The following is a 26,755-nucleotide window of genomic DNA, read 5'->3' on the forward strand; positions in this document are numbered from 1 at the left end:
CGCAGCTTCCATTTGGAGAGGTGTCCACTTTTTATTACGGGGAAATTTGCCGAACATAAATCCCCGTTGCATAAAACGTGTACACCCCTCGTCACACAGGTGTTCACGCTCCGAAGTGGGAGCGTTGTCGACTAAATCAAAATTATCTAATTCTTCTAAAGGTGTACGCCACTCCTGATGATGGTTCAATATGACTCTACCACGAAACCCTTCGTCCGTACGAAGGGGAGCATCGACGGAATCAAAAATAATTTTTTTTCCCTCTTCACACCACTCGCCATGGCAAGTGCACTTTAAACAACTGTCGTATCCGTTGTGGTTCGTCGTTGCTAAAAATAAAATATATATTGTATTTAGCTAAATTATTTACGATAATGTTATTTATTTCGTTACCTAATATGAACGCTCGAGCCGGTGTATCAGCGATAAAATTGCGTACCCGAAACTGCAACGTTTTATCGCCGATGGTCAAGCCTCCTCGCTGAATGATATTAAAATCATTCACTAGCGGCCGCAAAAATTCTTCCACACTTGACGGCTTTGTATGGCCACTATATGCGGCCACCAACATGAGTGGAAGCTTAGGCAAGTCTACCGCTTTCACCAGAATAGGCCAAACCTGGGTCGGCCCACCCTTATGTAGCGGTAGCCTGTCGACCGATACGTCTAGCTTGAAAGGATCGTCTCGGGGTTCGATGTTTCTATAAATAATAATATAAAGGATTTTTTGTAGCAATTGAAACATAACTCAAAACATAACATACTTACTGAAAATACTTGGTCAGGACTGGCGATAATCCTCCGTACCAAAAGTCACCTCCCCCGATTTTATAAATGCTGCCAGCAGCACGGGGAGGAGTTCGCACCAAAGTCCGGCTATCTTTTGGAAGAGTGGCATCTACCTTCTTCCGTAGGATCGCCAGTAGCATATTGACCACTGAACCGGGGAGCTGACTCTGAATTGCAAAGAATCTAAGACAATCCAACAAACTTAGATGGTCAAAGATCTCATAAGAGTCATTCTCATCGGAAGCGCCGTGATAAAAATCGTCGCTGTCCTCCCCGTTCGGATAATGTTCCCCGTGGTCGAAATCTTCAGCATCATCCGCGACGTTTTCAGCACTTGTTCCGGCAGTGCTTGATGTCGTAGCTTGGCCTTGCGGCACTTCCGGAACCGTTTCGTCATCCGAAAAGTCTTTATTGGGAAGATAATTTATAATCAACAGTATAATTAAATAAAAGACATGTAAAACAATTACAACGTTTCTTTCGAACTTGTTAAATTCGGATTTGGTTAATAAGGAAACAAATCACTTGCTGTGTGTACATATTTTTTAAAAATTTATTTATTCGAATTATAGTACGAATATAGTTTATATGATGAACGCTGTATTATCGAATATTTGTTTTCTGCTTTCCGATCCGACATTTGAATTGTTGATTTGGTTTTTCCCGTCGCCACACTACAATGGCTACCTGCAATAATAGGAACGGACCAATTTTTGTCCGATTGACCAGTGCAACAAATAATGTATTTGATCATGATCGCACGGTTTTTAATTTACACTTGGATGGTTGTCAACCGCAATTATATGTTAAAGGCTTTTTAGAATTTATGGTATGAGAAGCAGGATAGTCAGTTCTGGTTTCGTACGGATAGTCAAGAATCGATTCACGTCCGGTCTTGTGGCATTTGCCATGGTGAACCTGTGGAAACCTTATCCGTTTTGCCAGTCTGAACCACTTTTCTTACCCTGCGCTACTGCTCTTAGCCACTTATCTAAGCCTTTTTTATTTATTTTTTTTTGTCCAACACAATTAGCCCTGCCCTGCTTATAGGATGCTCGGCTCATGCGGTCCTTAAACCCATGACGGGCATGTTCATAGGTCGTGCTCTTGACGACTAGCGGCAACATTAAATGAATAATGTTTTTTCAAAACTAATTTTTGTTTTGTTTTGAAACACTTCTTCATATTTTACTTGACGTCCGCGACCTGCGCGGTCATGATGGACTATTTAAGTTTTTGATATATAATTAGTACCACGCAGCCGGATAGTCAGTCCGGCTACGGAAGGACGGTCCATACGTGGCTTGAACCCATGACGGGCATGTTGTTAAGTCGAGCGAATTGACGACTGTACCACAGGACCGCCCTTTTGAAACACATTTTTACACATTCACTGAACACTTAACACATTTACCACACTGAACACCGAATTGACGGAAATTGTAGGATGATTATAAATACAAAATATAATGCAATTGATTCGCACATTTTTTGTCTCATTCCGTTTTTCACGCCGCGGCTTTTTGACACACGCACATATATCCCGGGTATGATAATAAGTTTTTTTTTCTTGCACCGATTCGCTCATAGAAATTTTTATTTTGGTGCCCTTAAATCAATGCACCGAATTCTTCTTCTTTTGACACTACAACCGCTGCCGATCAAGGCCTGGCTGTATCCACTAGTGAAGTGGCATTGGCTTTCAGAGACTTTTTTTTGCTACCGTAGCAGGATAGTCAGTCCTACGTATGGGGGCACGGTCTATTCGAGACTTGAACCCATGACGGGCATGTTGTGAAGTTGTATAAGTTGACGACTGTACCACTAGACCGGTCCGACCGCTTTTACACAGAATTATTTTACACTGAATTATACTGCACATTTTATATAATACTAAATAATATAACATGGTATGCCCTGACAAATAACCACTCACTTGCTTTTTTACTTACCCATGTTTGGCAGCGGGACAAACCCATCGTTTGCCTCTTGCAGAGCCTCCTGGTACGAGAGCTCAATCTCGTCCATGAGCTTACGACACTTTGCATAAAAATGCCCATTTTGGCTGCAGTTTTGCGACATTTTTGCACTTTTCTAACTCACTTTTCTAACACACTTGACGAACACTTGCACTTGGCACTTGGTAAACCACACAGAATGACAACAAATTTGACAGCAGAAACGTAGCACCACTACAATCCAAAATATGCCTACCTCACACATACATTCTTATGGCTAAAACGTTGGCGCGTGCTCGTTAGGATGACATTTTTTCACAGCACACTTTTTTCATCATCGCTGTTTCTCTCGTTCGCTTCAGCCAAGCAAAAAAAACTCGGTTTTGCTCTTCGTCTGATTTGGAGAGCGCACGAAGGGGTTTCGGGTTCCATCTCCAACAACAACAACCACACGAGGAGGCTCGGGGACACTCATCAGGGAAAAATCGCTCAAATTAGAGCGAGAGACAGATAGAAAAAGTGAAAGGTCAATATAAAATCTTCGGCTTTTGACCGTTGGGTAGCGATGTGCTATAATCGGGAACGAACAGTACCCAACGGTCACCAGCACTCAGAGATCCGCTGAGATTGAAGCTGACTTTGAAGCTGAGTTGGCGAAACGTCTCAGCCTCCGAAGTAACCCGAAGCCGAAGCGAACCCGAACGGAGTTCGGTACGAACCTTCGTTTAATTAGCCCCCTCCCCTTTTTTGCCAGGATTTCTTTCCAAAATGATACAGTGCACAGAATTATATCACAACAATTCTATTTATTGAAATTAATAACATTTATCTAACATGTTTTACAAAAATCAAAAACACATGCACTACGAACACTGAACTTAATTTCACATTAACGCACATTATTTCAAAACACACTTTCCACACTCGCACAGTGAATAAAATCACAAAATCGTCACAACACTTTCTGCTCTTCCTCGCTGTTGCTCCTAGTTCCTTTCGCTACACTGTACGGGCCACCATCTCGAGCACTACGACACAGCCACAGGTTTTGTTGTCTCCGTTCGCCGTGAAACACACATGAAATAGAAGAAAAATATTATTAATTAGGAGGGATGCTGTTGGTTGATAATTTTAATCACTTTTACTTACCTCAAATTAAACAAAACTCCATTTTTCACGGATTTTATCTGCTGACAACCAAGCGCTGAAACACCACACAAGTACCAACCTCACTGGACTGAAAGTAAAGCCTACTGCGTGAATGTGGGTATGCGCTTCTGCCAAGCCAACCGCGCCGTACTGCGTGTGTAGCCAAGTGTGTGTGTGTGTATATTTTCACCACTGGACACAGAACACAAATCTCACCGCACAGCAGAGCGTATGTCGCCAAGTGTGTGCATGTGTGTATTTGCACCACTGAATTCTGAACGTCCACCGCACCGCACCAAACAGCGTGTATCGCCAAGTGCGTGGCTGTGTGTAGTATCACCGTGGACTGCAGAAAACTACCTGCACTAGAACAGAGCGCTGGTGTGGCCAAATGTGTGCATGTGTGTACTAGCTCCACTGAAAGCCGGTATCGCACCAGATTTCGGGTGTCGCCTTGTGCGTGCGTGTGTGTTATTCTCACAGCACACTCGTTCATCATTTTTTTCGTTTTTTCGCTTGAGCCACTCGATTTCGTTCTTCGCTGATTTTGGCAGCGCACGAAGGGGGTTCGGTTTCAACTTCCAACAACAACAACCACACGAGGGAGCTCGTGGATACTCACGAAGGGAAAATCACTCAAATCAGAGCGAGAAACAGATAGAAAAAACGAAAGGTTTAATTAAAATATTTGCAAGTGTTAAGAAAGTAGTTTCAACTGTTGAAATAATCTTTTTTTTTTGTGTTTTCCTGACATGTATCGAGGTAGAATAATACTTTGTTCGGAGCGGACTTATCCACACTTCATCGCCCAGGCGATCATAGAAACCTTTAGGAGGTTTTCCTTACTGGAAACGTTGGAGTTTAGAGGCCTTACCTTGCGAAGGGGGGCATAACTAAACTCTTTAAATGAGAATTCGATAGATGTTTAATAGGCATAGTCCTATCCTGACAGTCCGAACGAATCTGACTTGCCACGGTCGGAATTGGCTTTATTTATACTCAATGGGTTTCGTACATTTGGTTTTGGAATGTGTTTTTGTCTTAATTATAGGTTATTGATATGAGGTGCAATCTATACATTGTATCGGAGTGAGTTGTCTCTCATTTTGTGCCTATGCTGTGCTTTTAGTGTTTTTTCAAAGATTCTGCAAAATTTCAACTGTTCGAGTCAAAGAACGGGTGTGTTGGTCGATCTTTGCCTATGCAGCGCTTTTAGAAATAAGTTGCTATGCGTTCTCAGTTTGGCTATTTTGCTGCAGTAACGCTTGAATTGCCTATGTTGCACGTTTCGATTGCTTTCGATCAATGTGTCTCAATTGTGTTTTTCTATGGATGGGATGGTCTGGGTATGTTGCTATGATGTTGATTGATTTGCTGATGTGTTATAATGAACGTGTTACTGTGGTGTGATTTGGCTTTCCGAAGTGTGTGTCTACAATGTCTCTATAGCTGTGTCTACAATGTCTCTATAGCTGATAGTGTGTATTATAATAAATTCTGTATAGCACCAACGTCACATGCCAGGTGAGGGTGGATGGAAAACTCTCAGGACCTTTTGCTACCACCAAAGGTCTGCGCCAGGGGGACGGGCTTGCCTGTCTCCTATTCAACTTGGAGCTAGAGAGGGCCATCCGCGACTCGAGGGTGGAGACTACGGGAACCATCTTCTATAAGTCAACCCAGATCCTGGCATACGCTGATGATATAGACATCATTGGTCTGCGGCTCTCCTATGTAGCAGAAGCCTACCAAGGGATCGAGCAGGCGGCAGAGAGCCTCGGATTGCAGATAAACGAGGCAAAGACCAAACTGATGGTGGCAACATCAGCGGACCTACCAATAAATAATCCGAATCTACGTAGGCGTGACGTACAGATAGGTGAACGCACTTTTGAAGTCGTCCCACAATTCACCTAACTTGGGTCAAAAGTCAGCAACGACAACAGCATGGAAGCTGAGTTGCGCGCAAGGATGCTGGCTGCCAACCGGTCATTCTACAGCCTGAAAAAGCAGTTTACCTCAAAGAACCTGTCGCGACGGACGAAGCTGGGACTATATAGTACCTATATAGTACCAGTACTCACATACGCCTCTGAGACATGGACACTGTCCAAATCTGACGAAACCCTCTTAGCCGCGTTCGAGAGGAAGATGCTCAGAAGGATACTTGGCCCCGTATGTGTGGAAGGACAATGGAGGAGCTGCTATAATGACGAGCTATACGAGATGTACGGCGACCTCACTGTCGTACAGCGTATAAAGCTCGCCAGGCTCCGGTGGGCTGGCCATGTTATACGCATGGAAACGGACGACCCAGCCCGTAAAGTCTTTTTAGGCCGTCCACAAGGACAGAGGAGGCGTGGTAGGCCCAAATTGAGGTGGCAAGATGGCGTGGAGGCGTCCGCCATTAAGGCCGGGATAACGGACTGGCAGACGAAGGCGCGAGACCGTGAGCGGTTTCGGACACTCCTGAGGCAGGCCAAGACCGCAAAGTGGTTGTAGTGCCGGATAAGTAAGTAAGTAAGTATAGCAGATATTTTACACGATCTTTGCAGAGAAAGAGAGTCGAAAGTGTTCCGTACGACACGAAACAGTCTAACATCATCCGCATAAACTGCTCATCTCGGACTGCAACCGCTCCACATCAGACGCCGTACCGCGCAACAACTGTTTGTGGCTGGTTTACTGCAAAATAACATCGACTGTTCATCCCTGCTCCAGCAGTTAAACTTTTACGCGCCTGCTGTTCAGCTTCGTTCTCGTCCGTTACTTGCCCTGAACCGTAGTCGAACTGGATATGGATCTAGAGACTCCATGATTAGGGTGTTTAATGAAGTTCGTCATTTGTTTGATTTTGGAACCTCAGTGCAATCCTTTAAAAACAGCCTTAGAAACGAATTATTAAGATGATCTTTTTACTTATCATAAACTAATATTAGACTTAAGAACATTCACACGGATCCATTGTTATCCATTGAACGAGTAATAAACAATTAAACAATTAAACAATAAAGCAGACACTCTGCTTCCGTAATGGCTAGTGTGACGTCATTGATAAAAAGCGTAAACAGCAATGGTCCCAAGTTGCTGCCCTGAGGAACGCCAGATGAACTCTCGAAAACGTTAGAGGAAACACCATCGATTTGTACGTAGTAGCTACGTTCAGAGATGAAGGACCTGAACCAATTCACCAGCGGAGTAGAGAGACCGATCCGGGCGAGCTTAGCCAACAGCAAGCGATGGTTCACACGATCAAACGCAGCCTTAAGATCAGTGTATACTGCATCCATCTGAGCTCCGGAAGTGAAGGCTGCGTGGCAGTTGGAGACGAATTCCACCAGGTTTGTGGTATTACTGCGTCGAGGAAAGAGACCATGCTGGCGTGTAGAAATATAAGAACGACAGTGATACGTTAGCGAATTTTGTATGACGATCTCAAACACCTTGGCACAAGAAGGCAAGGTGGTTATACCGCGGAAGTTCTCAGCAGAGTTTTTATCCCCTTTTTTTGTACACCGGAAACATGGGTACAGTACTTTGTGCAAAAGAGAGTTGGTAGGTGTGAGACAGAGGCTCTGCTAAAAATTCGCGGCATTTGGCAAAGATTGCCGTAGGAATGCGATCGTGTCCAAGGTTGTATGAGATTTCACCTGATGCAGAGCACGTAGTACAGTATCTACCGAGATGATGCTCTACCGCTCCTACATACGCCGCAGTGAAAGACAACTTTTTACGAAACCGACGCGGTTCTGGGTCTTCTGGAACAAACGACGCAACATAAGTGGTATTCCTTCATCCCTGAGCTACTATGGAGTAACTAGTACTGATACGTCTTTGGGGGGTTTTCCAAGTAGGGTTTCGGATGATGAGTTTGTAGCGGTTTTACTCACGTCCGTTCTCTTAGGTTGGTGCAATAGAAGAGAGCGTTTATTCGTATAATCGTGGGGAGATTGTGTGGTCGGCTCAGAGCCCGGTTTATGTCCTCAAGTTGAGCGTTTGTACCTTTATATATTCACCACATCACATCCCCCTTTCTTTTAAAATTTCCTTGGCTGGTAAATATTCCTACCGTAGCGCGATTGGTGAACTGGTATGCGCTTAATCTCTGAGTGTTGCTGTGTGTTTTTCTCTACTTCGCTGTCTTGGTTCGCGCTATCTACATATGCAGGCTTAAGCCGATCAATCGAGATTGAGGCTTTTTTTCCTTTCACTTCGAGTGTGTATGTTTTTTGTTCCTGTCTAATACTTTGTAAGGACCGTCATACGGAGGTGTTAGTGATGGCCTGATCTTATCTACTCGCACAAATACATGAGTACAACTATCTAAACTCGAATGTACGTAAACTCCTTTGTTTGTGTTATGATTGGATGTTTGTGTTGGCTTTAGCTTCCTCATCACTACTCTCAAATTGTTTACAAATTCGCACGTTGCATTCGCTATCGTTTTGTTGTGGTCGAAAAACTCTCCTGGTAGGCGTAAACAAGTACCATAAGTTAATTCGGCAACGGTTGCTCCTATATCTTCTTTTAACGTCGATCGCATTCCTAACAAAACGAGTGGTAGTGTCTCCACCTGGATCGATCGTGGCACATTAGAGCTGCTTTAAGTTGGCGGTGAACTCGTTCGATGTGCCCGTTTGCCTGAGGATGGTAAGGAGAAGATTTGAGGTGATCAATACCGAGTGTTTCGGAAAGCTTTTTGAACAGATCGCTTTCAAACTGTCGACCGCGGTCGGTGGTGATTTTGCTAGGTACACCAAACCTAGCAATCCAGTGTGTGACGAATGCGCGTGCGACGGTATCAGCCGTCATGTTTGGTAAGGGAATCGCCTCCGGCCAACGCGTAAACTTATCGATAAGGGTTAAACAATAGGCATTTCCTTCGGACGGAGGTAAGGGGCCGATGAGATCCATGTGCACGTGCTGGAATCTGTGTTGTGGTACTTCGATGTGTTCTGCTTCGGTGAAATTGTGTCTAGTTACCTTGCTTCTTTGGCATTCTATGCAGTTTTTTACGAATTGTTTACAGTCCTTTCTCAGGGCTGGCCAAACGTAGCGTTGTGAAACGAGATGCGTGGTAGCTCGAATGCCGGGATGAGAAATACCATGTATTTTTTTTAATTACGTGTGCTCGGAGTGCTTCGGGAACTAGTGGTCGGATTTCTTGTGTGGAAACGTCGCAATATAGTGTACCTTTTTTCGATGGTAGTTCCAATTCCTTCAGAACAATTGAGCTAGATTGTGGTGGGTTTCTTATGAATTTTTGTATGTCATTATCCATTCTCTGTAGCTCTGCCATTTTTTCGTAATCGATGGAATCGGAAGAGACGGCTTTGATGCGACTTAGCATGTCTGCAACGTTGTTTTCGTTACCAGGGATGTGGCGAATATCTGTTGAATATTCGCTAATGAAAGCCAGTCGTCGCTGCTGAGTGGGGTTAGCTCGCTCTGGACGTTGGTGAAACGCCGTCACTAAGGGCTTGTGGTCGGTGTAAATGCAAAATGTTCGTCCTTCAAGAAAATCGCGAAAGTATTTAACTGATTCATATATGGCATACAATTCCCTATCATACGTGCTTGCTTTTAGCATGCTGGTGCATAGTTTTTTTGAAAAGAATGCTAAGGGTGTTATGCCTTTTTTTTCCACCTGATGGAGTGCGCCTCCTATGGCATCATTCGAAGCGTCGACGTACAAGCTGAGTTTAGCATATGGTGATGGATGAGCGAGTAATGTTGCACTCGCCAATTCTTTTTTAGAGTTTTCAAATGCATCAATTGTCTCTTTGTTCCAGTTAAGTGGAGTATTGTCATTTCGCACATTTCCTGGTATCATTTTTTGTAAAACGTGCTGATTTGCAGCCGCGTGCGGGATAAAACGCCGGTAAAAATTTATCGTGCCAAGGAATGTTTTTAGTTGTTTTGTAACCTTCGGTCTTGGGAAATCGATAATGGCTTGTACTTTTAATGGGTTCGGTTTGATTCCCTCCGGAGTTATTAAATGACCGAGGAAAGTTACGGAAGATTTTCCTATTTGGCATTTATCAGCGTTAATTGCTAAACCATTTTCTCTTAGGCGTTTAAAAACTGTTTCGAGGTGCGTTTTGTGATTTTCTATGCTACTCGAGGCGATGCATAAATCATCTATATACGGGAAAACGTACGGGAGATCGCAAAATATTGCGTGTAGGTAGCGTTGTAGGGTTTGTCCAGCGTTTCTCAACCCGAACGTCATAAAGTTAAACTCATACAAGCCAAACGGAGTGGTTATGGCTGTTTTTGGGATGTCTTGCTTTGCTACAGGAATCTGGTGGTATGCGCGTTGCAGATCTATACATGAAAACACGTTATTGCCGTGTAGTATATTGCTTACGTCTTGTATGTGTGGTATAGGATATCGGTCTGGTTCGGTCACCGCGTTTAAGCCTCTGTAGTTGCCGCACGGTCTCCAGTTACCGTTAGGTTTTTTAACCATGTGCAGTGGACTGGCCCAGCTGCTTTTAGACGGTTTGCAAATGCCTTGTTCTACCATGTATTGGAATTCGGTTTTAGCTGCTTGTAGTTTTTCTAAAGGCAATCTGCGTGGTTGGCAGAAAATAGGCGGACCAGTAGTGAGTATTTGGTGTTCTACCGTTTTAGTAGTTTTATGTTTAGTGTTCAGCTTTGTGATATCTTTGTATCGTTCAACTATGCTGGCAAATTGTTTGTTTATGCAAATTGTTGAAATAGTATTCTTATTTTGACTTTTTGTACTTTGAATCTCGAGTTTTGTCGAGTTGTCTATTAATCTCTTTCTCTTAGCATCGGCTAATAGATCGTAAAACTCGAGAAAATCCGCACCTATTATAGGCGTACTGACGTCGGCGACAACAAATGTCCATGAGAATTTTCTCTCGAGTCCCAAATCAAGACTTAACGTTTTTTGCCCATATGTAGCTATTTGTGTGCCGTTTGCGGCTGAAAGTTTTCGTGAAGGCGAAGGGTTAAGTCTCTCTTTCGTATTTGGTTGAATAACCGATATCTCGGCGCCGGTGTCGATTAAAAAACGGTGATGTGAAATGTTATCGGTAATGTGTATTCGGCATATTTGTTCAGAGTTAGTGTTAGTGTTGCTTTCACTTCTCGCAGGTGCTAACGATGGTGAGTGCGGTTGAGGTCGATCTACGGTGTGTGCGTTACCAGGTGCGAGTGGTGTCTCACCGTGAGTGATGGTGTTCTCGGCAAATCTGAGTGTTTCAGAACGTGTAGCGTTTGGTGGTATATGAGGTTCAGTGTATTGCTTTTAGCATGCTGGTGCATGAGTGGCTTCGTGGTGCGCTATGGGATGATAAAATGAATGTTTGAGTTCGTGTTGCGCTATGTGGTGATGAAATGAATGTTTGAGATGGTTTTACGTGAGTGTCTCTTGCTGGGAGTAAAAATCGAACTATTTTTTTTGTTGTGTTGGCATCAGCTCGTCGAAAAAAATGCATCGAGTGTTATGATCATTTGGATGATCTTTCTCACATATTTCGGCTTTGTTGCCAAAACGCAAATGAAACCAGCATATCCATCTGCGCGGTGATTTGTTGCGTGGTTGAGAGGGGGAACGTCTGCCCCATGGCTCTCTTATTCTGGAACGTTGCCGAGGTCGATGCTCGTACGATCTAGGTTGTTGCACTGCGAGCACTTCCTCAAGACGCTGCGAAAGGGCTTCGATTTTGCACTCTAGGGCAGCGATTTGTGCCGTCGGCTCGTGACGGTTTTCAGCGGATCGTGCGCTCACTGCTAAGACATCGCTATGGGGGGCTTCCATAATTTTGTCAGCTATCGTAGCTTGCTCGTCTAATGACGCGGATGGCACTGCTGCTATAATTGACCGTATCGTGGTGTTAGCGCTCGCAACCAAATGTTGGATAGTATGGTGTCAGGGCAATCGTCTCCTCCCATTCGACGCATTTGGGCCAGGAGTTGGCTTGGTTTTTGGTCGCCGAGAGATACGCCCGATAAAAGGCTGGTCAACCTTTGGTTCTCCGAGGGTTGAAAATGGTCGATGACGGCCTTCTTAATCGTTACGTATTTGCCGATTGTGCCCGCTTTGTTGCATACTGCGATGGCGGAGTGAAAGTGTTTGGCTTGAGACCCGAGTGCAACAATAACTGCATTGAACTTGTGCTTGTCGAGTTTCACTGCGTTCACGTAAAACGCTGCCTCGAGACACACGAACCATGTCTCCACATCTTCCATATCGAACGTCGGGAAACTGATACGCGGTCCCGTTGCCGCGATCTCCTGTTCCTCTTCGATAGGCACGGCAGTTTCGGGTGTCGTCATTTCGGGCAGCCCAAAAAAAATGGAAAAAAAAATCGTGTAAAAATTCACTTTCGGTCACGATCACGTCGGGATCACCAGTTTGGGGGGTTTTCCAAGTAGGGTTTCGGATGATGAGTTTGTAGCGGTTTTACTCACGTCCGTTCTCTTAGGTTGGTGCAATAGAAGAGAGCGTTTATTCGTATAATCGTGGGGAGATTGTGTGGTCGGCTCAGAGCCCGGTTTATGTCCTCAAGTTGAGCGTTTGTACCTTTATATATTCATCACACGTCCGATATTTGCGACACTTTTGTCAACCGCTTCGCCGATGCATTGACTGTTCCAGTCGATGACCGAAACTTACTTGCTGAAGCCACGAACAATACGCCTTCCGATGTGATTGATTTTATTTTACCGTCGATTGATGAAGTCACCGTAGTTCATGTACTCAATAATTTAAAACCGACTACTTCATCTGGGCCTGATAGCATTCCAGCGTACATCTTAGGCCGCGGGGCCATGGGGCTTTCTCAAGCTGAGAAAACATTCTCAAGCTGAGAAAACATTCTCAAGCACTCATTTAAGTTTCTCAAGCACTCAAATCTTGTTCTCAGACGCGAGCCCGTGGCCGTCGTCAGTTTTTCTCACTCTGAGAAATTGTTATTGCCACTCTAGCTTTATTTAGAGTTTTAAATAGAAAATATGATTTTGATCGATTTTTTTTTATTTTTTCAATTATAGACATTGAATACATTTTCCAAAGTGATTACCGAAAAACAAATAACACAATTGCTCATATTTCAGTTAGCCGGACGCTGCATCGTCAACTTTCTCAAAGATTCTCAAAGATTCTCAGAACCGATTTTGTTCCGATTCGACAAACGTTGAGAACGTAGGTTTCTCAAAAGCACTCATGAGTGCTTGAGAAAATGACCGTTGAGAAACCCCATGGCCCCGCGGCCTTAAAACACTGCCGCCACTCAGTTGCACCGATCTTATCGAAAATATTTAATGCTTCATTAGCGCGAGGCGTCATGGAAACACGCTCGAATGGTTCCGATTCATAAGAAGGGCAGCCGTCTTGAAGCTAGCAATTATCGTGGCATAGTCTCTCTCTGCGCATGTGCCAAGGTGTTTGAACTACTTCTGTACAAACCGCTACTCACTGCGGTACACACCTATTTGAGCCCGAGTCAGCATGGCTTTTTTTACCAAAGAGGTCTTCCACAACTAATCTTGTCGAATTTGTCGGTTATTGTTTCAACAACTTGGATTGTGGCATCCAAGTTGATGCTGCATATATCGACTTTAAGGCCGCATTCGATAGCATATCGCATGTTATTCTGCTTTCAAAGCTTAAAAAACTCGGTTTCGCTGATAACCATATTACCTGGCTTCGCTCATACTTAACTGGTCGCTCATATCACATAAGTATCGGACCCCATCGCTCTCACACCTTATCCAGTTCGTCCGGAGTCCCTCAAGGAAGTAATCTGGGCCCATTACTTTTTCTCATTTACATCAACGATCTAACGTTTGTGCTACCGGCGGGCCTACACCTCATGGACGCCGACGATGTGAAAATATTTCTTCCTGTGAAAAACGCTAGTGACTGTCAACGCCTCCAGATAGTCCTTGATGATCTCGATAGTTGGTGCATCAGAAACGGACTAGAAATATGTGTGGATAAATGCCAGTGCATTTCTTTCAGCAGAGCCCGAAGCCCTGTGACATTTAATTACTCGATGAGAGACTCGCATCTTCTTCGAACGTCATGTATTCGCGACCTGGGAGTGTTACTAGATGAAAAACTTTCATTTCGTCCTCATATCGATAGCGTTATTGCGAAGAGAAACCAACTGCTTAATGTTATAATGCGTACCCGCAGTGAATTAATCGATCCCTTGTGCATCAAATCTATCTACTGTTCCGTTGTACGATCTTGTCTGAAGTACTGCTCTCCGGTTTGGTACCCGCTTACTGTAGGTGATATAAATCGACTTGCAAAGGAAAATCACAAGGTACGCGATCCGGCTCTTTCCTTGGCAATCTCTGCATACTAGGCCTACCATCAGTGGTGTCTGCTTCTCGGACTCGAAACACTCAGCAAACGACGTCGAAATGCGCAGTGCGTTTTTATCTTCCGGCTTTTCAACGGCGAAATCGACTCCCCCGCACTCTTAAGTCGAGTCAACCTATTCGCTCCCTCCCGAACACTGCGATCCAATTTCCATCTGCGCACCCCCCGCACGCGTAATAACCATGGTCAGGGTCATCCTATGCTTCGCATATCATCGGAATTCAACGACGCATTAGAATTATTCGATTTCTGTTTGTCCACGTCAGCGTACAAGGAAAGATTGCGGTTTCGTGATGTGTAATGTATATGTCTGATGTATGCAGTGGCGGACTAGGCGGTCGCCTGGGGCCCCGCCGATTTGTGGGCCCCGTAGATCGCCATTCTATAGTATGCCGTATGGACAGAGTACTAGCGACAAGGGCCCCCGGAAGGATGGCCGTTGGGGCCCCGACGCAGGCGAATTATTTGCACCCCCCCCCCCCCCCCGCAGGCTTGCGATAGCAGGACATGTTTTAATGCAAAAATTTCAATTTTCACTCCGAGCCCTAGTCAAATTTTGTAATTATCTAAACAGAAGGATACATGGAACAGGGCGAGAGGAGGGGGGGGGGGGGGCGATGGGCATGTGTGTGGTATGAATGTGTGCAAGCGATTTATGGACCTTTGATTCGCTCCGACTTGAATTCGTTGCCTCAACGGATCGGACTCGCTAATGCTAACTGATGCTAATGCTAAAAGGCGGTTTGACAAAATATGCTCAGTACTACACCACCTGACATACTATAACATGGAACGAAGTGTGCTCGCACAGTACAAAGTGAAGCACTGCACGAAATTTGCGAAATATGCTTGCATTGTGCGAAGTGTGCTCGCACTGTGCGAAGTGTGCGAAAAGTGCGGAATGTGCGAAAAGTGCGCGCACTGTACGGAGTGTGCGAAAAGTGCGCGCACTGTGCGAAGTGTGCGTAAAGTGCGGAGTGCGCTCGCACTGTGCGAAAAGTGCGAAGTGCGCGCACTGTGCGAAGTGTGCTCGCACACTACAAAGTGTGCTGTGCAGTGCGCACAATGAGATGTGCTGTGCGCACAGTGCGCACTCGCGCACAATGCCCAACACTAGTTCAGGCATATAATAGACTCTTTCAGCGAGATATATAATTGTTCGGAAGTATTTGACTATGTTTGACAAGTTCATTTTGGTTTTGGGATTTGACTATCGTTTGGTAAGTGCAATTATTATTCACTAAAGTTGTTTCAGCGCCGGTGTTCTTCGTTTCTTGAGTCGTGTCAGGATGATTTGTGTGATTGTAAGTGTGCACAATGTGCGTGAAATGAATACCGGTGAATATTAGTGGGTTTGCGGTGTTGGTGATGTGCTTGGAGTGTGTGCCGATAAAATTGTGTGATCCAGCAGTGGCGGTGACCAAATATTTAGCACCGTATGCAAAGTTGTAGGGTTGGAGAGACCCATTGGCGGTTGTAGACGAAAATTTGCACTCGGCTGTTGTTTTTCCAAGAAGCCGTATTTCTTTCGACGAAAGAACCCGTACACGAAGCGCTTACACACGGATAAAGATAAACACGTTTTATTTGCAATTAAAATATACTTGCGGTGATCTCCGTTCGCGTTGAGATCAATATGACAAGAGAGCGATCGATCCGCTGAAGCAGGATAGCGCACTCTCTCGTTGCCACGTGCCGAACGATAACGTGTCGGCCCGTGATTGGTCGATCTGGTGCGTGGGAGAAACGCATTCTCCTAGACGCATGCGGGAGAAACGCATGCGAGAATTCGCATGCCAACGTGTCGGAGTCGACATCAGGATTAAAATTCGATTTGACCGTTTATTGCGACAATCAGCTGTTGAGTTCGGTAGTCGATGAATTCACGTACTAATAGACCAAGAAGCCAGGGGTCAGGGGAAAGAGCCTTGTCACGTAGTGATAAAGGCACTAACACTTTAAACGACAGGAATGAGAGTGTAGCCGTATTTGTACCCTGACGAATAAGACAGTATGCAGCATCAATGGATAAAGCTTGTTTGACCATTTGTACAATTTGGTCAATGGTTATATCGGGAGAGAGCCGGGAAATATACAGCGCGCATTTCTGCACCGTGGAATGAGCGGGAACTATTTTGATCGGAAAAGATGCTATATCCTTTTTTGTGCCAGTTATCACAGGTGGTGCATGAGTTTTGCGTTGAATATCGTCAATTCGCTTCGTATTGTTGTTTTGGCTATTATTTCTTTGAATGTTCGTAGCACCGAATGTAAACAATGCTTGTTTGTCATTAGTGACATCGGAAAACAAACGTTTGGATGGATTTATGCCACGAATTTTTGCGGGATGGTGACTGCTACGTGGAGTTTTTAAGTCAAGTTGGCTCATCCGTGCAAAGCCAGTTTTAATTTCGTTAGTCAATGGCTCCATAACGGTCTTGATGCTTTCGGCTACTGTTGTTATTGCCGCCTGGAAGCCAGATTGCATGGCAGCGTCTTTTACGAACTTGGTGCGCGGATTCATAAAGACGTTGTTGCAGCCAATACAGCACCAGTGTAATTGTTTATATTCCGAAATGCGCAGGAACAGATCAGCGGGAACCGAAGTGCAGCGCTGATGAAATGGAGAGTTGCACAGGCAGCAGCTGTTACATGCCTCCGCTATTTCCATAGTGCAGGCGTTGCAAAAACGGGCCATTCTACGGGAACGATGCAGGTTGTCGTTGCAGCAACAAGAGCGATGGCGGTCAGGACGCGCGAACTCAGATGCGATCCGAAAAACGAAATTTACGCGAGTTTTTGGTCATCAGATATAAACGCACTATTGAACGAAAATGGAACGATGTTCTAAAATACTGTGATGATACAGAAACCGGAAAATAGTATGATAAACAGTGCGATTTTCTAGAAAATATACGGAGCGAAACGCGAATGCGACTTTTACGTTAAACGTCTAACGACTGACGACTGTAAAAATAATTATGATAAATTTCTCTCCGTGTTACGGTTCTACGTTGCCAACCTACTCACTGATGGCTGGTTCTCTCCCCTTGTTTCACGTTCGCGCCTCATGCTCCGCCGATCCACAGGTAAAGCACCTCCTCTCCCCTTCTCGGTCGACGTGTCTTCTATGCTCAGCCACCGCTACAATGTTTTGCATCTAGGCAATTTTCTTGAGTAGGCCTTCGATCGTTGATACGCGACTCAGTGCTACCCTTGATCGACGCCATATTTCGCATAGTCCGTTCACAATATAACTCGTCGTAGTCTCCTCGTTAAACCCACCTTTACATTCCATAGCTAGCATGGCGTACACGTACTCGGTGGGTGTCTCTTCCTTGCGCCATTTTCTTGTCACCAGCCTGTTGTGGTAAAACGCAGCGTTTTTAGATGATGGGAATCCGACCAGCAACGTACTTTCGAAAATGGACCACGTTTTGATTTTGCTCTGGTTTGAGCATGCACTAAGGCTCAATCGTGCGCAGTGTAGTTTCACTACCTCTTTCCGCCCTGTGGTGAATGACCTCGCGCAGCTCCCTGATATCTGGCACTCGTCCCCACAATTCGTTTTGTCATCGGCACGGCCTATCACTTACATCCATCCCTTCGTTGCCAGACTCTACTAAAGTTTCTGCTACTTCTATCTTTCCTCCGCCACTGTTAAGTTGCACCGCTTGCTCGAGTTTAAGTTGCAACTCGGGCACCAATTTTCTCAACGCGGCTGTCTCGTTGTTGTTCGGCTTCTTCCGCTCCGTCACGAACGGTCCCTTTGTGGTTGTTGCGAAAACATCGTTTTCGTTATCACTCATTCTACCAAACACTCGTAGTGTAATATTTCATTCCTGCTTTACGCTGCACGCACTTTAATCTCCCCGCTTTCGTTTATCCTGTCCACAGCATGTAACGGTACTTTATTCGCTAGATACGTCCGTTTTCACTCGCTATCGCTCATCTAATACCTATCTCTCACTTCGATAAATATCGCTCTCATCCTTATCTGCCTGCATTATATCGTTTCGTGCTTATCATTTTGCACTTAAGGCGAGTTTACATTTTAAAGATGTGATTTGGTATATCCAACAAAATGAATAAATAAATCAATAAATAAATAAGGTAATTAAAAAAAATTAACAATGAATCAAGATGTATGCATGAATAAATAAAAACGAAATACAAAATAAAGTACAGGCGTACCCCGAGTTACGACCCGTTCGAGTTACGACGATTCGCAGATAAAACGATTTTGATTTTGACAGTGAAAAGTTGTCATCGAGAAGAAATTGATGTATATTTTTGAATTTCTGAGCTGATAACCGTTACACACACATTTCCAAAGGTTCCACAACTACCCCATATTGAATATTTATATCGTGTAAACGACTTTTTGTGTAAAATTTATACATTATCGAACATTGTTTCAAATAAAAAATACGATATCATAGGTTTCGACTCTTCAACTTCGGTTATAAACTTTACATTGACAGATATTCGACATACGACTTTTTCGACTTACGCCTTGCGTTGGGACATTTTTTCGGTCCCAAATACAGTCGTAACTCGGGGGACACCTGTATTATACAGGGGATTTGTTCTGCTAATATGTTTCTATCGTATTTTTTTTCATTTTCATAAAAAAAAACAGTGACTTAACAGTTTAATAAAAACATTCATTTAGGAAAATGAATGAGACGTGTTCACAATGTATCATCATATTAGTTTTATCACTTTCGTGCAATGTGGCTTTGGTGGTATCAAAGAGCTATAAAGTAAACAGTGGTAGAAGTGGAAGTGGTATTAGTATTGGAAACTCACATAACAACGCAGCAAATTATGGAACGCATGGTAGTGTATCTACAGGAAGTGCAAATGTGAATACCGTAGGGTTTAGTTCAAGTGGTGCTAGTGGCAGACTTGTTATTAATAGTGGTACAACTAGTGTTGGCGGAGGAAGTACTTCAAGTCGACTATCAACGAATGGTGCTCCGATTCGGAATCCCGCTGAACATCAACTCAACATCGGTCTATTGGTACCACATACCAATTTCGGACGTAGGGAATATCTTCGATCTATAAATTCGGCAGTTCAAGGGCTCCAGAAAGGACGCGGGGCAAAACTTACGTTTCTAAAGGATCATGAATTTCAAACATCGAACATCCACTTTGACATGATGTCATTGACTCCTAGCCCAACTGGTAAGATCTTTTATCGAATCTTAAACTTATGTTTAGTTCCATCTTTGATTCATTTCTTGATTTACCCATTGATACAGGATTTTAGAGGATTATATAGACATATTCAGTGAGTTGTAGACATATAATAGACTTTTTCAGCGAGATATAGCATTGTCCGGAAGTAGGCGTTGACAAGTTTAGCGATTCTGTAATGCTGTCACTTTCGTACCCCTTGGTCTGCAGCTTGGATTCTCATCAGTAGGTAAACAACAGATTTTCTAAAAATCTGCTAGTTTCAACTAATTCATTTATTAAAACGTTTGAGGAATGATTATTTCCCACTTTCAGGATGTTTAAGAATGAAACAATGAACGCTGCGGCACAATGTGTAAACAAAACAAATGACAGCATTACAGAATCGCTGAACTTGTTTACCCCTACTTCCAAACAATGCTAAATCTCGCTGAAAGAGTCTATCATATGCCTGAACAAAACTACTCGCTTAACATGTCTATATAATCTTCGAAAACCCTGTAAACTACCAAATTCGATTGATTTTGTTCTGATTTTTTACAAATAAGAGTCGTTTGCGGAATAATATTAGTTATGTATACCATTTTACTGATATAATTTGAGTTTGTCAATGTGCCAATTATAAATTATTTTACTGTTACAGTGTCATAAATGATATTCGATATGTATGCTTATACTATATAACTAACACATATGCAAAAATCAATTTAAACTGCTCATTAAGCAAAAACCGTGGTCTAATTTGTATTCTTTAAGTTACTTCCTCACTAGTGTTGGACATTGTTCGTGAGTGCGCACTGTGCGCTCAGCACACCTCATTGTGCGCACTGCACAGCACTCTTCGCACAGTGCGCGCACTCCGCACTTTTCGCACAGTGCGAGCACCCTCCGCATTTTACAATTATATTTTCTCGCACTCGCACCGTACACCGTTTAAAGGATAATTAAGAAGAGAGCGATCGTCCGATTGGACACCTGTTTTTATGCGTGGCGCTCTAACGCACCTTGCTTTGCTCGGCCCTACGCTTCGTGTACTACGCTTCGTGTGCTACACTTCTCGTGCTACCCCAAGTGACATTTTCGAGCAGATTGTAAGCGTTTTTCGAGTTGCTGGAAGCTTAAAGAGCAGGCTTAAAACTGGCTTAAAGAGCAAGCGATTTTGCAGAGTTTAAGCTTATTATAACAGTTGAAACGTCAGATGATGAAGCGTTTTTTCCTCGCAATTGGTTTGATTGTCATCGCATGCAATTGTCACAAGCCATCGGCCATGACAGTGAAAATATAAAGCAAAATATTGTAGTTCTTTCGTGGTAGTTTTACGCAAAGTTTATTATCATTATATCGTTAGTTTTGTCCGTTCATCAGCTTTGTTCGTGGTAGTTTCCTGGAAAAATTAAAAAGGTATATGTAATAAAGATGCTTAACGACGTGAAAAACTAAACAAAACTTCCATTCCAGAAAATGCAGAAGGAATCTGAAATGAAACAAAATAAGTTTACGTTGATTTCATTGAACGCTAGATTCCCTGGGATTACGATAAAATCTTCATCACAAACACCACGATCTTCATCTCCTAGAAATGAAAATCAAAATCCACCACTATTATGCAAGACGGAAGGGATACACCAACCAACACCTACCGATAAAGATTCCTTAAAGCTACTTAGTTCAACTGCACCAATAATGTTGCCTGGATCGTGTAAAACAGAAACGCCCAGAAACGGTGGTTCGATATGTTACGATGTCCGTGAGAGTGAGAAGAATAAAACTAATGTTGCGAATGAATCATATAAACAAGTAACCCATTGCCAAATGATGACTTCAAAACAGTCGCAGGGGTATTCTGACGCAGAACTGTTCAGAATCGTTGCTGCAAAACAGTCTTGTGGTACCAGAAAGAAATGTTTTACAAACGATGCACCACAACTATCTCGTCCGATACATACTAATAAGTCAACATACAACCTGCTTCCTTCAGTTGGTAATGGTTCTACACAATCACCGTCGTGTGATTTTGGTATTACAAAACGTAAACCTTTGATGTTCACAGAAGCAAGGAGCTCAAATTTCGAGACAAATGTTATTAAAGATCTCTCTATGTTGAAAACGTCGGTTGCTGGTGTTTGGACCGAATTAGAATACCTAACCGATCACCGGTGCAAATTTGCTGACATGAACAAAAACACACATGAAATGGAGGAAAACATATCTTTCATAATGCCTCGTATCACCAATGAATCACAATTGATAGAATTTAATGAACAGCTGCTTGATGACAATTATTTTCAAATAGTTCGTAATTACTTTGCCACAACATCTCAAACGGGCAATAAGGATGCTAAAAGCCGAATGCATGATGCATTCATAGCTTTATTTGATAAGCAATTCGTCGTGCAGTGCAGCTGGCGAGGAGGTGGAAAGGAGGGACCAAAGATTCCAATTGATAAATACACGAATTTATGGAAATTATTTAAAATAATTGGAGAAAACGGTAGATATACTGTTGAAAAGCAAGACGTAGAATTATATTTAAAAAAAAAAACTGCGCAATGCTAAAAGCAGTTTAGAAAACTACAAGGGAGCTATCAGAAGCTCGTCTAAAATATATCACAAACGAGAAAATAAGAAGTAATTGTTAATGGAGAATGATTTCTATGTGTGATCTAATTGATTTTTTCTGAAAAAGGCTAGTGAAATAAACTGTGTTTTTGCATTACATACAACCTTGAAGTTTTTGCGTTCGAGGAAAGTTATCAGCGCAAGTGGTTAGTCATATGAATCATTTCAAAACCTGACCTGGAGTCAGGTCCTACCTTATCTAAATCGCTTCCATCTCGTTGGTGAAGTAGGTGTTCTAGGTTGGAGTCGGAATTAAATCCAACCCGTAGGTGCTACGTTTTTGGGTCTACCAAAATGATCAATAGGTGAAAGAAAGTAAAAGGTATACCTTTGTGCTGCGGAATCGAAACAAGTGTTGAAACTAATTTGATCTTCGACCAACGGGTAGCAAGGTTTATGCTTTCTTACACCAACCGGATTTTTTACATAGACCGAACCTAGTTTCACCTTACGGGCTGAGCTGAATGACCCGGGCCGCTTGTGGAAGCCTCTGATCTCGGATGTCTGTAGGTGCGAATCGACCCGCACCTCACTAATGAACGAAGGCTGTTTGACGTTTAAAATTCTAATTTGATTTTTAAACACATTTTAATGCATAATCATTCCTAAACATACTACAAACGAAAAAAACTAATGAATAATAACTAAACTATCCTTGTACCATATACAATAATAATGCAAAAAGTTACATGCAACACACTAGGTCTACTTTAATATATGTGACAAATTCTACCTCAGTCTGGTGTAAGCGTATGTAAAAGTGGAAAAAAGGCAATTGTACCAGATTTAGAAGGAGGATATATAGCTACAAGTTTACACCTGATGTCTTGTAAAGACACTACTATTTCAGTAGTTGGAATCTCTTCGCGTACTTTAAAAATGAGTATGTCGGAAGATGAAAATACAAACTCCGAATCATCCACGCTAAACACAAAAGAAAATAAATTATATTGGTACTCAAACTTTTTTCCTGTCACTAAAAACGTACCATTGGTTTTTGCAACATTTAAAAATTTAACAATTTCATTGCGTTTGGTCAAAAACCATCTGTCCCTTTTCAACGGCCGTAAAACAAATCCTGAGGTCAAAAAAATGCCTTTCTTATTTCTAGTTAAATATGGGTAAGTTCGGTTTGTACTACTAGGATTCACATTACTAGAAGCACGTTCTACCGATCGGGACGCCACTTGAACACAACATCTAAATCCTGACCGTGCAGATAGTTTTAAAGTTTGTAAAAAGCTTTCAAAGTCGTAAGCAGAATTATCGTCGATAGGTCCATTTTCATTAACATCATGGGCTATATGTTGTAAGTTATGGACGTTGTTTGTTAAATGCTCACGACCATATATCTCACCGTAATCCCTTACGAAGCTATTTAGAAAATCAGAGGCACGTTTCCAATGATGCTTATGAAATGCAGACGAAAACATTGTTATCCCACAAAAATATAACAAATAATGGCAATATGGTTTTTTACCTAAAAATTCTTCCATTATTATTGGGCTGACATAATGCAAATATGATCGAAATTCTGAAGCCTTCCAATAGCGTAGTACATTCAATCCTCTGAGCTTACGATGGATCTCGGAAGGAAATTGTACTTTTAGAAAAAACTTAGATATGGCCGCTTTATCGGTGGGAGACAGGTTTGGAATTGTCTTAAACTTACCCCCAACTAAACAACAAAGATGTCGTCGAGTCACCCCCAGGTCGCTTAAATGCATACGCTCAGTTGGTACGTCATTAACCATATCAAATTTGTTTAAATCCTCCAAAGGCGACCGCCAAACTTGATGATGACCAGGACATTCTCTTCGTCGAAATCCTTCATCCGTTCTTAGAGGTGCTCCAACAGCATCAAATATGATTTTTTTTCCTGCACGATGCCATTCTCCAACACAAGTACATCTCATGCAACCATGATATCCATTAAAATTGGTAGTAGCTGGAAATAAAAAGTGTTAGTATATTACAGGTATTTTTATATGATTATCTACCTTTTACAAAAGCGCGTGCCGGTAAATCAGCAATGATTGCTTTGACTTTAAATCCCAGTGTTTTACCTCCGATCTGCAAACCTGCACTTATCAATTCATTAGCTTCTTCTACTAACTGCCTCAGGTAAGCCTCTAGACAGGATGGTTTTGAGGAACCACAGAATACAGCGATCATCATGATCGGAGCTAGAGGTAGTTCTACTACTCTCATAAGGATGGGCCAAAGTTGGGTTGGTCCTCCTTTATGAAGAGGGATGCCGTCCATGAAGAGATGAATTGAAATTTCATCTACTAACGGAGTATTTGATCTGAAATATAATATTAAAATATATCATCAAAGCATTCTAGGCAATAATATTGTAATACTTACTTAAAAAGGTGTTTGAGATTAGTATATATTCCCTTGTACCAAAATTCTCCTCCGGCTACTGTTTGGATTTGATACCTGATGGTTGTGGGAGTTTTTAGCAGGGTCCTCGAGTCTTTTGGCACAATAAATTCGGTCCATTTCCGAAAGATTGCTAGTATTTCATTAACTGACGAACGTGGTTCATTGTGGACAATTGCCCAATCTCTTAAACATTCATTAACGTTATTATGATTGTTACATACATGAGCTGTAGTGGAATCTTCAGCCAAATCTCTTGAATCTTCATCAGAAGAGTTTTCAACGGGTATCATCGTTACATTATCCTCTGATTCCACATCCTCATCCACATTACCATTCAAATCATAATCATTGTTTTGAATACCACCCTCCGAAATTTCTTGCAACATATTATCGATGCTGATGTTGTGTGTGGCACAATGGTCGACTACATCAGATTCCGTAACGAATTCTTCCATTGGTAGGGGGGGTGGGGTATTGTCTTGGCGGGATCCATCTGAAAACAAAAGGAATGTTTAATTACTATGTATCTTAGTTTCATACCGTATAAATTTAGTACTAAAATACAAAAAAATTTCACACTACTATGTCTAAAAACCACACCGTTAAGTTTCATAAAAGTCGTGTATATTCAAGATAAGAAAATAATGCTGCTAATGAGATGCGATACAGTCAATATTTCATTTAGACTATCTTGAATGATAGATGAACGCTGCCGGTTTGGTGGCAGTTCCGATTAAGGCGAGTTTAGGTACTAAGGAGCCACAGGATAGATCCCCCATCCCATGTGAAGTGTGGAGCAGTGATCGGTGAGAATGAAGGATGACTCTGCATAAATTTATTCGCCAGCGGGACCAAATCGGGCGATTAGTCCGCATCTGGATTCAGGAGAAACACGATTTTGAGTTAGGATGTGAACAACGTCAGGAATCTGCATGTATGGAATGAACTACATAGAGAACAATTAGTAACATGGCCATGTCAACGCTACGTTTTCTTCACCGAGTGGCCAACAAGCATTGTTTATTCTGAAGACATTTATTGTTCGTCAACCTTAAATGAAATAAAAGGTCTCACTTTCGACAAATCTTACCACTACAATGAAACATCTGGATAGATTCCGCAGCTTCCAATTGCATGTTTTGATTATCATATTGTGTAGATAAAACAGCAAGTTTTTTGTTTGTACGGCAAATAGCTTTTCTGCTTCGTTTCATTTTGCATTGAGTTTTAGTACTAATAACAAACTTTCACTACAGAAGTTTATCCTTAATCCACGTAACAAAAGTAATTGACGAATTAAATAGCTAAAACGTACATGTAACGAAGAATTAATTGTAATGAAAATTGAGCGAGATAATGACACACATCACGCAAGGCAGAAAATCACAAACCAAATGAAACGCTTCAGCATGACGTTCTTCACTCACACATTCTCATTATCATGTGACAATCGGTTAAATCGAGCTCTTATCGACGAGTTTAAGCCAAAAATGTATACCAGTTGTCACCTGGGACGCTTCGTGTGCTAGGCTTCGTGTGCTACGCTCTAATTCTCGTTGCTAACGGTTTGTAAAGCTTCCGTTATCCTCTCGCTACCTTTATTGCTGATTGCTGATTATGGGCTGCTGGGGACACGAGCTTCCAAGCATAGTAATTATGCCATATTGCCACCAGCGAGCACACCACAGAACCCCCCACCAGTGACGGAGTCGCGATCAACAATAGTAATTGTGTGTCGCTGGTTGTAATTCGGTTATAGTTTAAGTTGTCCAACAAGAACCGAACACCCTTTTTTTGTATTTTCCTTTTTTGGAGAGACCTTCCATTGTAAACGCAGGTTTTAGACGGTCTATCGAAACGGATTCATTTTTACCTTTGATTTCATTTTTACCGTGAAAATTTTTCTACACCTCCAAACCACCTGATATGGTCCTTCATATGGTGCCTATAGGCTCTTCTTTACTTTGTCTACCCGCACAAAAACAGGCTTACATGTATCCAAACCTTTTGGTATATATGTGGTTGTGCTATCATTTAGTTGGGTAGGATCAATTCGTCTAAATGCTTCTTTTAATTTTTGGATAAAATCCGGCAAGTCTTCTATCGTTTTTGGAGCAGAAGGTATGCTTCGGATGGCAGCCGCAGGCTTTCTCCGTATACCATTTCTGCTGGTGATCCATTCAAAGCGTCTTTGTATGCTATGCGAATGCCCAGTAGAATCAAGGGTGGACGCAGGATCCAATGAGTAGTGTCTTCACATGCTTTTCATGCAGATTTT

The 26,755-nt window shown here is 42.6% G+C and overlaps 2 protein-coding genes across 4 annotated transcripts in view; one reads left to right on the forward strand and one right to left on the reverse strand.

The window, feature by feature from the left end:
- Positions 1-26,755, forward strand: part of LOC121596139 (glutamate receptor ionotropic, NMDA 2B) — a 253,362-nt gene that overhangs the window by 71,291 nt on the left and 155,316 nt on the right. The window contains exons 2-3 of one of the 3 annotated variants that reach the window (XM_041920836.1): positions 18,905-19,455; positions 20,833-21,252. The exons of 1 other annotated variant lie outside the window; for it this stretch is intronic. In XM_041920836.1, coding sequence (XP_041776770.1) covers positions 18,942-19,455; positions 20,833-20,864 — 546 coding nt within the window. In that variant the 5' untranslated portion in view covers positions 18,905-18,941 and the 3' untranslated portion in view covers positions 20,865-21,252. Of the gene's footprint in view, positions 1-18,904; positions 19,456-20,832; positions 21,253-26,755 lie in introns of those variants that run through there. One more of the 3 variants, XM_041920819.1, reaches the window with a different exon arrangement.
- LOC121596156 lies at positions 22,592-26,283 on the reverse strand. The gene is made up of 4 exons (XM_041920848.1): positions 25,568-26,283; positions 24,457-24,970; positions 24,087-24,394; positions 22,592-24,034 (listed from the first exon to the last, which is right to left on the reverse strand). Exons 1-4 carry the CDS (start codon positions 25,689-25,691, stop codon positions 22,821-22,823), a joined length of 2,160 nt encoding a protein of 719 aa, XP_041776782.1. The 5' UTR covers positions 25,692-26,283; the 3' UTR covers positions 22,592-22,820.

This window comes from Anopheles merus, chromosome X (assembly GCF_017562075.2).
Source record: "Anopheles merus strain MAF chromosome X, AmerM5.1, whole genome shotgun sequence".
Classification (NCBI taxonomy): Eukaryota; Metazoa; Arthropoda; class Insecta; order Diptera; family Culicidae; genus Anopheles; species Anopheles merus.